Here is a 13,644-nt window from a genome sequence, read left to right as displayed (position 1 = left end):
TTTGTTTTCCATTTCCTTAAATGATTTCAGAAATTACGAAGGAATATTATCTATGTCTTCTGCCTTACTTTATCGCAAATCGTCCAAAACTCTATTAAACCCTGAGCCTAATATTGGATTCCCTGCCTCTTCTATTTCGATTTCGCATTCTTCTTCTACCATGTCTTTAGACAGTTCCTTCCGTCGCAGAGACTTTCCGCCTAACTGCGTTTAACAGTGTAATTCCTGTTGCACTTCGCTTTTAATTTCACTGAAGATTGCTTTGACTTCTCTGTCTGCTGAATAAGTCCTTCCGACGACCATTCCTTTTAGATTTACTCGCATTTTTCCTTCAGCCGTTCCATGTTGGCTTCTCTGCAAGTCCTGTTCATTGCATTCCTAAGTGACATATCTCTGTATTTCTGTATTTAATTGAACATTTTTTTATTTCCTTCTTTGGTCCATCAAGTGAAGTATTCTTTCTGTTATCCGACGTTACTTCGCAGTTATCTTCCTAGTACGTACTGTATATTTATGTGTCGTTCTTCTGGGATTACACTTTAGACTCGTCCAGTCCTCTCCAACTGAACTACCTTGTCTCCTACATCCTGAACTAGCTCTTGACATTCTTCACACTATTTCAGTATTTATTTTAAGACCTCCGTAAGTCCTACATATTTCATAAATTAAAAATAAAATTTCAGTTTTCTCAACAAATCATCTGGCTGCTTCTTAAGTGTGTCTCTGGAGTCGAATTCAGTATTATTCAGCAAACAAATTTTAATATTTTAAGATTGTGTTACGTGGCGTGTGATTACTGATTTGGATCATCTATCTGTCGTTGTTACGTGAGAATGAGGTGGTATAAATATTATCTTGTAAATTGAATATTATTTCTAATATACTGCAGTTTTCTTGTAATAATTGGAGAATTTTACACATTAATTATCTCAGTTGTAGACAGAAAGTTAATTTACTTTGTTTGAGCTTCGTCAAAGTTATTCTCCCGCTTCAACCCGTGGAAAAACTTTACCCACGAAGAGGGTTCATTGAGTAGACATCGTGCCATTTTCAACAGAGAATGTTTGCTCGGGAAATCTGCTGATGCTGACTTAATGTTTCCATAGAAGTGACTGGTTAATTTCTAAGAATTTTGCTCTAGGTCAGTGGTGCCCTGCTGTACGCTACCCCACGGCTTTCCCTGTTGCAGTGGTGATGCTGTGCTGCTGCATCCGGTTTCGGATCCCGCGCACCAAGCAGGAGATCGAGGCGGACTACGTGCGGAAGAAGCTCACCCGCGAGTTCCAGAAGAAGCTGCACATCATCCACAACACCGAGATGGACAACATGGATCTCAGACGCGGTACGAGGTTCGAATCTCGCTCGACAACCACGCGAGAATTCACACTCCTTGTAGAAGCGACAGCACTGTGTATGTGTGTGTGTGTGTGTGTGTGTGTGTGTGTGTGTGTGTGTAAACCATCACTTCTTTTGTCTTGATTATTTTCTTCTAATAAAGAATTAGGTGAAGTATTCTAAGCCGCGGCCTATTTCTTCTAACGCCTTTTCCTGCTTCATTTCACACCATTAATGTAAGTAAGGTTTGGTACGTAACTTTTTATCAACAACGACTTCAAGCATTAGGCTTTCACATCTGTTACGACCTAACTGACTGCTCTTCGCGTGTCAGTCTTCTCGTTGGGCGCTCTTTCTGTAAAGCCGTCCGTGGTGCTTGAGCGGTTCTAGGCACTCCAGTCCGGAACCGCGCTGCTGCTACGGTCGCAGGTTCGAATCCTGCCTCGGACATAGATCAGTGTGATGTCCTTAGGTTTAAGTAGTTCCAAGTCTAGGGGACTGATGACGTCAGATGTTGAGTCCCACAGTGTTCAGAGCCATTTGAACCATTTGAACCTCCAAATCTTATGTCGCAAAAATTCATCATTCATCCTATTACACATTAAAACTTCGGTTTCAAGATTAATTCATTTAGGTTGCAGATGCTGATTGCCTTTGTATACCCCTCAATTTCACATCCACACCTAAACGAAGACGTCCTATATTCGAGACCAGGTGCCTACCTTCATTCTTGATAACAGACGCCCACCATTATTCCTCATATTTGGCGCTGGTACATCCATCATCTTATTAAGGTAGTTGTTTGTTATCTCAGATTCTGTTAAACTTTATTGTTTTATGTTTTCTTCTTTAAAGATTGGGAGTGTACAATGTAGTGGTGGGGCAACCGACTGGTTTCAACAACTGACTGGCTAGTCCGTTAACTTTCCGTTCAGTCGGTTTTCTCAGTCGAATGAAACAACTGAATGAAACTACTATCCGCGGCCATGTCAGCTATTTGAATGTCTTCTCTGAGACATTCAATGTGAGACAACCAAGACAATTCTCTGACAGTTACGCAGTCATATGGATGTCCTGACTCAGTTTCTGGGTTTGAGTGATTTTATTTACATACTTTTTCAACCTTCTAGCTTACAATGAAGCATGAATAGGATTGCCAATATTTTAGAGACAAATAATGTATCTTATGTCAGAGAGAGGTGAATAAAAAGCGTATATTTAAAACCGAAGCACAATGTTTTTCGTACTACTGGCATTAAATGTAGGTTTTGGTTGCTTTCATATGGTTAATAACTGGAACTACTTTACAAATTTATGTTTAAATAAATGAACAATTGTTTTCTTATTTAAACTTATTGAGGCCCTGTCTGTCTCTTCCCAATGGTTTGCACCCATCACTCATAATTCTCTTTTTGCGGTGCCGTGAACAGAATGCATATAAAATTTTTGGTAACCTTCTTGGGAAACAGCGATCTTAAGCTATATGAAATCAATGACAAAAACACTCTAGATCGAAATGGCTATTTTATTAAAATATCCGGTTTCGGCTTAATCTTAGCCCGTTTTCAGAAAAGCACCATCAGCTGAAGTTGACGATGTATAGAACAGTCAGTAGACCTCAGTCGCTGAAACTCCTCAAACAAACGAGCAATTTCGGCGACAGAGGTCTACTCAACTTCAGCCGATGGTGCTTTTTTGAAGATTGCCTAAGACTCGACCGCAACCGGCCATTTTAATAAAATAACCATGGCGATCTAGACTGGTTTTTCGTGATTTTTTTGAAAGCGTATAAGATACAACCTTTTTTTAATTGTTTGGTGGTTTAATCACCTGCCTTTTAAGCATATAATATCATTTGTCAGATGTATTATTTTGGGAGAAATATTTGTCATTGAAACTTCCTGGCAGATTAAAACAGTGTGCCGGACCGACACTCGAACTCGGGACCTTTGCCTTTCGCCGGAAAGCTGCCCTCTGTAATAAAAAAAAAACTGAGTTAATAGATCAACAACGAACTTAAAAGGGTGTCTTACGACGTCCGCCCCGATCAGATACAACGAACGACAACGAACAAAATGAAATTAAAAAAAAAAAAGTTGGTAGAGCACTTGCCCGCGAAAGGCAAAGGTCCCGAGTTCGAGTCTCGGTCCGGCACACAGTGTTAATCTGCCAGGAAGTTTCATATCAGCGCACACTCCGCTCCAGAGTGAAAATCTCATTGTGGAATAATTATCATTATTCTTTAAATTTCTTTGAATTCCTTTAATTACTATAGATTGTGTATATTTTACACTGAGTATATTGCTGTAAGCATGTTATACTAGATTTAGAAAAATAAAAATCACAATATTTAGGTAAACATGCACACAGTTTACATTTGTATGTGGTAAATACAACAATAGTTAAGCATTAAAATGAGGCAGGTTTTTAATTATGAGTGCTAGCAGCAATGGCCATGGAGAGGGGTTTGAAGAGGGACGGAAAGATGAATGTGATAACTCAGAGTTAAACAATATAAGAGTGAAGAAGGCACCGTGACTCATAGAGAATGGAAAAGAAAGTGAAGCATATCTGAGAGAAGATAGAAACATTGGCTTTATTTTTTGACAAAGGGAAAGCTAGTCATATGCGTCGATCTTGGAAACGATATGAGGATGATATGAGAAATTTCCTCAGTCTTTTCGTAAAAGTAGCAGGGCTTCGAACTGTGCGAAGAGTGCAGGGCGGTTTGTTCCAGAGGCGGATAGCAGCGACAGCAAAGAAGTTTGCCAATGTTCTTGTTGCACTGATAAGACACTAAATAGGTGAGACCTTGTGTTTACGTTATGATTGCACGAAAGATGTTGAATCCCTTAGTGTGAGGTGAGGTACTGGGTGTGGTTCGCACTGTGGAGCCGGTGAAGTAGACGCAGCGAGTGACAGCCCTGTAACTTGTCTGGCTGCAACCACCCTAACTGGGCATATGTAGCACTGACATTGTCGTATCGACGAATGCTGCAGATGTAGCGCACACAAGCCTTCGTGGTTAGCTCTAACCATCTTGTGTTTTCACTACTTGCACCACGCTGAATTACATCACAACAGTGGAAGTTCGGTAGAACTAGTGATTTTACTGTGTAAATACAGTAGGGGAGAGTGGAGCAAGACAGGGTACCCAAGCACTTCACAACTTTTTGTAGGCTTACAAAATGCTCAATAAAAATACCAGTTATTCCACCTTAAACTTCAGTATTTGTAGAGTTTATAAAAAAAATTATGACCAACAAATGTTAGTATTTCCTAGAAAAAAATATTTTTTTCACGGTTTACCAAGAACCCCATCTTACCCTATAGTAATGGCAAGATGGGATATGCAGGTGGGGGCTGATGGGCTGCCTCAATACTGTGTATGGCAAAGGTTTACAGATTTATAAAAGATTTATTTTAATATCTAATAAAAATACAGTAAGTAAACATTATATGATGTTAAAGTTCAGAAACTATTAACTTTAAAATGTTAAATTTAAACATAAATTACTAAAGATAACTCCAATAACTAAATACAAATCATCTTTTTAACATTGTATTCTGAAGAAATTATGTAAATAGGCTATTAACTTAACCCTTTGTTTCCTGACATAAGAAAAAATGTGCTTTTTAACATTTTCTTTGCAGAATTTATGCTATTGTGGCTTCAAATGACGGTAGGATTTTTTGTAAAATTTTATTTTATTTTTCACAACTTTTTTCTCTCCTGGTACTCAGAAGTACCGTCAGACTCCATGGAGAGAATCACAACTTGCGCAGAAAAATGCTCCAATTTTTATAAGTTGTACTTTATTCCACATAAATATTAAATATTTTAACATTAGAAAATTAATTAACAGAAATATGATATTTCTGAATTTTTTTTAAATTTCACATAGATTTAATCTAGAGCAACTTCACAATACATAGTAACATAGCTATACATTTTTGACAGTATATACGTATCACATATTTAGTGATACCTCATGAAATTGTAGAAAACAGTTATTTTTCTCATTGCAGCACAAATACACTTTACATGTACCACATTGTGAATGTGCTCTCGACTGAATTTTATTTTTCGCACAAATTTCGCATCGTCCTCTTTTACAACTGAACACTATAAAATGGTTGCCTCTGTTGCCAAGACGTACATCCTTCGGAACAGAAAAGTTATCCTTCCTTCTCTTTGGGAGAGTTATTTCATCTTTAACAGAGTTTCTCTTTTTGAGATTTGGCACTTGCTGTTCATTCATTAGCCCTAGTGCCACAGCACGCCTGAATTCCAGCAGTGGCAGTGCCCCATGTAGATCACTGAAAATGACGTAAGCATTGACAAAAGCAATTTCTATTGCTCCCCAGAAGAGACGGTGCCACCATTTCTTTGATCGCTTGTCAAGACCATAAGTTGAACGTAATCTGTCTGCATGATCCACACCACCCATGTTTTTATTGTAATCACATACAATAACTGGACGTGGTATAGTCATACTAGTTCCATCTTTCTGTTTTCTTGTCACTACGCTCTGTTCAGTGCCATGGAAGTTTGACGCAAAATACACTACTTTATTTTCCTTCCATTTAAATACTGTTAGGTCTAAAGATGACTCTGTGATTTGATTTAGACATTTTTCTTTAGGTAAATTGCCTGGCAAATCTTTCCTGTTTGTTCTAATTGCTCCACAGGCAAATGTATTTATCGATTTCTATGTGAGAAAAAGTGGACAGAACAACTAGTGAGAGGTAACGCATTGTTGCTACAATTAAGTGTTCACACAACCTGACGGTACTAATAAGTCCGCCTTATATTTTCCACTTTATCTCATTCACATGTAACGTAATGCTTCAAACTATTATGAAAAAACAAAGAAGATAAGTACGTACAATGGAAAACTCAACGGAAGTTTCAATAAATTGCGCACAAATTCAGGCAACACCATGGAAACAAGCACATACAATCTTCTGTTTTCACAGCAGCGCGCGAAAAACAATTTCAAGCTCTGACCGCCAGAGAGGTCTATGTATTGCACAATAACATCTATGAAACAGTAGAGCAGAGTTACTGTTACGTACCGACAGGCTCTCAGATCACGAAATTGCACCACGAGAAAATAATGAGAGTCAAAACTTACTGGTACTTTTAAGTACCGTCAGGCAACAAAGGGTTAAAATGTAATTGTAACATTAACTTCAGTACCTCAAACACTGTATGATAAAAAAAAAGTTATATTAGTTACTCAAAATATTAACTTCAATAGGCCTAACTAAAATAATTCTTGTTAATGGAGGATTAAGATGTTCAATCATTTTTACTTTAATCGTTAGTAGGTTTAGTTTATTGTTATTCAGTTACCATCGTCTTTCTGTTAGTAAAATTCATAGACATTATGTCTGTGGTGACTGGTGACAGTAAACTTGTTGTTTCATTTAAAGACATTATGTACCTCGGCATCCTCATCCTCTTCTACCGCACATGAACAGTGAGCCCACTTTTTACAAGAGACACTTGACACCCATCCTTCTGTTGACTGCGAGTAGAAATAGCCGCAATACAGGCACACAGTGTCATCTTCTTCTGATGTGCTTCCTTCTTCATTTTTCCCCTTTTGTATCTTCTTTGCCAAGTTTGCCATTGGTTTTTTATTTTTCCCACTTTTTTTCCTTTACAAACAAAGAAGGATTTTTTAACATTCTTCTCAGGTGCACTCTTTCCTACCAGTTCCTTCTTTTTTCCATACTTAACTTTACTTGCACTCTCCAGAAGTTCTCTTTCGTAAGGGGAGCTAGTAACAACAACAATTTTTCCTTTTTTGTCGCCTGTTTATCAGATATTTTTCTTTCTGACATGAGGGATCGGTACAATTTGTTGAGGTGAAACAACACATGACCTTAATTGACTGGTGTTGTTCTCATAAGCCAGCTTGTTTGTAGTGTGGCAATTGGGGTTATTATCGTTCCAAAATGAGCACCCAGGGCTTAGGCCCACAGCAAGTGCATCTTGCTCTTTGGGACCGGCTTGGTTGACAGGACCATCGCTTCTCTCTGGCATAACCAGCTTATGGGAGCCAACTGAAGCCTCTCCTTGGTCATTATTGACAGTAACTTTAGCGGCCTCACTTGTAGCTAAAGGAGTGTCTGTAGTGAGAGAAGCTTCAAACACTGAATCTGGGAAGATGTTTGGTTCGAAAGGGTAAATTCCTGTTGTTTTGAAACCGTTTATGGCAGTTAACATGGTTGCAGCTCTGAGAAAAGTTTTGCCCAAAATCTCTGCAATCTGAAACATGGTAACAACTTTACTTGGATTTGACCTTAGCCAGTTGGTTAGCTCCTGATCATAGTATGTGCTGAGAGGCTTCATGAATGAAACATCTAAGAGGCTGATGCCTGTGGGTTCAATGGGGTGGAAACAGAGCATGACCACACCATTATCCCTTGCTCTATCAATTATAGTCAGGCTCTGCATATTGGTTGAATGTCCATCCAACAATAACAGCATGGGTTTCTCGTTTGTTGCTTTAGAAAATGCAATGAATTTATCGAACCATTTCTCAAAAATGTCTTTTTGCATCCAACCAGAGACAAGACATTCCACCCAAATTGTAGGTGATGCATGCATTAAGTAGTTCCAGCTTCATTCACTGGTGAGGATACACTAACATGGGCAGCACAAAACGTCCAGCTGCATTCATGCAAAATTCAACAGAGACAGTTTTCCCTCTTTCGGCAGATGATAACGGGCCTACTTGTTTTTTCCCTTTCTGTGTCAATATCTTTGAAGTGTTCTTTGAAACATTAGAAATCCCACTTTCATTTCAGTTATAAATTCGATCTGCTGTAAATTTGTGCTGGTTGTATAGTTCCCCTAATAAACCAAAGAATTTCGATACATTAACTTTGTTAAAAGCCATTGCCCTAGCTGTGGAGGTTTTCTCAGATTTCCTAAATGATAAACCTGGGTTTCTTTACATGAATCCTCTAAGCCAATCCTTTCCTTTCTGGCTGGTTCTTTGGTGTGGATAAAATTATGCTGCTTGCTATTTCTCACAGTTAAGTGGTATGCCAGCCACTTTACATCATAAATAACTAATTCTTGTTCTTCCTCAGGGCTAAATAGACTTTTGTAAGGTCCCAGTTGATCCTTTACAACAAAAGATTCACTTTTTTCAACTTCATTATATCCTGACATGAATTTTTTTACTTTACATTCAAGAGTTGTTTGAGGGACCTGAAATGCCATTGCTGCTCGATAATAACCCATTCAACCGTTGACTACTTCAGTGACAGCATTTTTAATAGCTTCTTCACTCCATGAAATTCTCTCTGTTTTCCTTTCATATGTCCGAACCATTTTCTGGAAATAAAAATATAATTAGATTTCTTGGATTATGTGTTATGTCATGTGGGGCACCCCATCTTACCCTCCCACTACGTACCCTGTGTTGCCCCCAGGGATAATTTTTAGGTTAGGTTAATATTATAGCACATAGGATATATACAAGTAGTTAATGCATGCATTAATTTATTGCTAAAAAAGCGCTTTTTTCAATGATAATACTTAAGAGTACGAGAAACAATTACTTCTCTTACATTTTCACGTCTGAAAACGACGAAAAATTACTTCAGCACAGACGAAAACACGTTTTGATGAATACACTCCCAAGGGTTTGCTCAAAATGGCTGCCAGCACTGTCAGGCCTCGCTTAGCAACAGTCTACTAGTTCAACTACTCGACGCTAGGTTGTGACATCTGCCGTGGAAGCACTTACAAAAATCCTGTCTAACCCTCCATCCCATCTTGCCCCGCTCTCCCCTACGTCCCGAAACTTGTTGAGAGAATAGAGCCAAGCGAAAATCTCCCGGCATATTCTCTGCCCAATTTAGTTCATCATCATCATCATCATCATTTAAGACTGATTATGCCTTTCAGCGTTCAGTCTGGAGCATAGCCCCCCTTATACAGTTCCTCCATGATCCCCTATTCAGTGCTATCATTGATGCCTCTTCTGATGTTAAACCTATTACTTCAAAATCATTCTTAACCGAATCCAGGTACCTTCTCCTCGGTCTGCCCGACTCCTCCTACCCTCTACTGCTGAATCCATGAGTCTCTTGGGTAACCTTGCTTCTCCCATGCGTGTAACATGACCCCACCATCTAAGCCTGTTCGCCCTGACTGCTACATCTATAGAGTTCATTCCCAGTTTTTCTTTGATTTCCTCATTGTGGACACCCTCCTGCCATTGTTCCCATCTACTAGTACCTGCAATCATCCTAGCTACTTTCATATCCGTAACCTCAACCTTGTTGATAAGGTAACCTGAATCCACCCAGCTTTCGCTCCCATACAACAAAGTTGGTCGAAAGATTGAACGGTGCACAGACAACTTAGTCTTGGTACTGACATCCTTCTTGCAGAAGAGAGTAGATCGTAGCTGAGCGCTCACTACATTAGCTTTGCTACACCTCGCTTCCAGTTCTTTCACTATGTTGCCATCCTGTGAGAATATGCATCCGAAGTACTTGAAACCGTCCACCTGTTCTAACTTTGTTCCTCCTATTTGGCACTCAATCCGTTTATATCTCTTTCCCACTGACATTACTTTCGTTTTGGAGATGCTAATCTTCATACCATAGTCCTTACATTTCTGATCTAGCTCTGAAATATTACTTTGCAAACTTTCAATCGAATCTGCCATCACAACTAAGTCATCCGCATATGGAAGACTGCTTATTTTGTGTTCACATATCTTAATCTCACCCAGCCAGTCTATTGTTTTCAACATATGATCCATGAATAATATGAACAACAGTGGAGACAGGTTGCAGCCTTGTCTTACCCCTGAAACTACTCTGAACCATGAACTCAATTTACCTTCAACTCTAACTGCTGCCTGACTATCCATGTAAAGACTTTTAATTGCTTGCAAAAGTTTGCCTCGTATTCCATAATCTTGTAGAACAAACAATAACTTCCTCCTAGGAACCCGGTCATATGCCTTTTCTAGATCTATAAAGCATAGATACAATTCCCTGTTCCACTCATAACACTTCTCCATTATTTGCCGTAAGCTAAAGATCTGGTCCTGACAACCTCTAAGAGGCCTAAACCCACACTGATTTTCATCCAATTGGTCCTCAACTAGTACTCGCACTTTTCTTTCAACAATACCTGAGAAGATTTTACCCACAACGCTGATTAAAGAGATACCTTTGTAGTTGTTACAATCTTTTCTGTTTCCATGTTTAAAGATTGGTGTGATTACTGCTTTTGTCCAGTCTGATGGAACCTGTCCCGACTCCCAGGCCATTTCAATTATCCTATGTAGCCATTTAAGACCTGACATTCCACTGTATTTGATGAGTTCCGACTTTTTAGTTGCTCATTCAAAATTACACCCAAATTATTCACTGCTTTCTGATATGGTATTTTTGATGCCGTCAGATTGAATGGGATGCAAATGGTCGCAGAATTCTGGATTTATTAATTTCTGATTAGATATGAAGATTACATGCTACTTTTTTTGCATTTAGTTTAAGCCCCAGGTTTTTCGCCTATATTACCACTGAAGACAGATCATCGTTCATCTGGGCAATTGCAGTCTTTATATTTTCAGGTCTGACACTTGGTTATAGCTGGAGTTCGTCGGCATAGAGATGATATTTACAGGAAGACAGAACCGATAAAACATCGTTGACATACATCGTCGACTTACATATAAACAAAGACATCTTAGAAAAAAATATGAAAAATAGAAAAAATCTCTCAAAATACAGGTAACATAAATGGAAAATATAATCAGTTCCAAGAACTTATATTGTAAAGAACTCAAACAAATTAATTTTAGCTACTTCCTTCCAGATTGCGAATGGGTTAATTCCTAACCGTTCTGAGGGTGGTATTCGTAAAAACACTGACAATTCTGGATAAGTTTTCAGTGTCTAGAGCTTTTTTCCCACATTTTCAGTATTACTGACAGCATTACTTTGGATTGAGAGGAGGTTATGAAAATACACAGTTACAACATTCAAAATTTCTTTATGTAGTTCATATGTTCATATCGTTCTTAAGCTGTAAATATTTCAATATTAATAAGAAGATTGAATGGAGTTTTCTCTACTGTGAGTTAGATAGCAATGAAGATAATAATATTACCCGATTATATGGCCACAAAATAAAAATGTTACCTATATACTGGCTGGAGAAACAACGATTAAAATTATCGTATAGTTGATTGCGATATAACGATATTTAACTACATTGCTATTTGATATCCAAACCCTAGTTACCGGTCACTCATGTTAACGATTTTCTAAATAAGTTACGCTGATCTCTCACTGATGTATGAATGAATCTTGCAAAGTTTCTTCAGATCTCCCGTGAGATACTAGAGACTTTCGTCAGCAGTTTTTTAGAGCTTAACTCTCATGATCCCATAAAATACTTTTATGTAACCTTCAAGTAAGAAGTAGGTGCCACAGGTCCATTGTTTTCCATTCTGAAGTGTCTGCTTCACGGTGGACTTTTCATCGAAACTGGGCCTGCCCTAATATAATTAACTGTGTGCATCTTCAAAGCAATCCTAGTAAATTATTACATCAGAACAGAATTCTGTGTTGTATTTCATGCGTGACTCAGCACATGGAAAACTAGGGCTGTCATCCAAACTGCGAAGGCTCGGTTCTGCTTGCTTTGCCAGAGAGTTTTGTGTTATATGCAGTAATAAAACGAATGGGGCACCACGCTGATGTGAAAAGAGGAGAAGTAAGACAAACCCCAAGGCCAGAACTTCAATAACAAATCAAAACTCTAGGTGTAAAAACATCATATAAAAATCTTAAAACAACACACACACAAATTTCATACTAAATAATGTAAATCCACCCGATGATGGAGGTGTAAACCTTTGAAACGCGTCGTGGAAATAAATAAAACGATGACAGGTAACAGTAAACTTGTTGTTTAATTTAATATCAATAACAGTCACGGTAAAGCCTAACCTAAAATGTTCGCATTTAAAAATTAGAATTTAAGACGAAAGCTTCGCTGTTTTATTAGCACCTGTTAATCCTGTCCAGCTATTTCCTACGTTACACATAAAATTTAGTCCACCGTTTAGTGTATATACGTTAATCTTTGCCCTTCCAATACAACACGTTATCACACAGAAGCGTTCCAAACGTTTACTGATTGTGGTTAAACTGCCACGCATTCTCTAACATCTTGTCACCCTCGCCCTTAGATCACATCATTTCAAACACAAGCTAATTGTACTATCATCACAGCACTTAGGGTTGGCAATTTCACCTTCACCTTTATGTTAATTGTAACCTCGTGTCCATATTCCCCTCACGTAAGTCAATCATGTGACGCTTAATAATGATATTGCTGGATCCGAACTTGCGTACTTTTTGTCTGGATATGCTGTTTAACGCTTGATTAAACGCTGAGCGTTGCTTTAACATGACTGCAGTCTCTGTCACTTTAAGGACACCTGACAATTAAGTGCTCAGAGAATTCTAATCGACCAGTCAGGTCCAGTACCGTTGACTTTCTTTCTATTTGTAGGTACATATAATTATTCTGCCCATCCGTAAACTGATGATACTCCACCTGGGATTATATAAGTATTGTGGGGTACTAACGTTCCACATCTAGAAAATCGGTTATTCTTAATCTAGGATTAATACGGTTCCTTTTTAGTCTTTCTGTGATGTGCAGAAGGAAATCGAACACAGTGTCCTATAGACGCGTTGCTTACAACTCTTTGACTTGCACCGAGTCTATGTTTCGAAGACTTGCCAATGGGTTCTTAATTTATTTATCATGTCCAGTAGTTGGTAAAGAGTTCCGCCATAACAGATCTGCTAGACTGATTGTGAACTGGGAATGGTTTCCGTGTAGAACGAACAAAATGTTTGGAGGAAACAAAATACGAGTAAGTGGCCGGTCGTTGCTGGCGAGGACTGACAAATCTTGTCCGTGGTAAAGACGGGATCAGCAGCACTATCACATTGTTCGCCGCACGCTTGCAGATAACTTGGATATTAAACAACGAAGCTTTCGGCTTTTATTCTGATATTTATGTGACATTTTTACACCTAGAGTTTTGATTTGTTATTGCAGTTCTGCCGTCGGGGTTTGTCTTATTCTCCTATTTTCACTTCCGCGTAGTGGCCCATTCATTTTATTACTGCATTTAAACACAAAACTCTCTGGCAAAGCGAGCAGAACCGGTGCCTGTGCGGTTTGGCTGACAACACGGCGTCCATATTCAGACGAGATCGCCGGCCTACGAAATACAA

General features: G+C 38.7%; 1 protein-coding gene across 1 annotated transcript in view; it reads left to right on the top strand.

Annotated features, from left to right (window-relative positions):
• LOC126146505 (transmembrane inner ear expressed protein) overlaps positions 1-13,644 on the top strand; it is a 59,843-nt gene that overhangs the window by 21,514 nt on the left and 24,685 nt on the right. The window contains exon 3 of the mRNA XM_049915625.1: positions 1,190-1,342. Coding sequence (XP_049771582.1) covers positions 1,190-1,342 — 153 coding nt within the window. The remainder of the gene's footprint in view (positions 1-1,189; positions 1,343-13,644) is intronic.

This window comes from Schistocerca cancellata, chromosome 2, assembly GCF_023864275.1.
Source record: "Schistocerca cancellata isolate TAMUIC-IGC-003103 chromosome 2, iqSchCanc2.1, whole genome shotgun sequence".
Classification (NCBI taxonomy): domain Eukaryota; kingdom Metazoa; phylum Arthropoda; class Insecta; order Orthoptera; family Acrididae; genus Schistocerca; species Schistocerca cancellata.
This window is presented reverse-complemented; position numbering and strand designations above follow the sequence as displayed.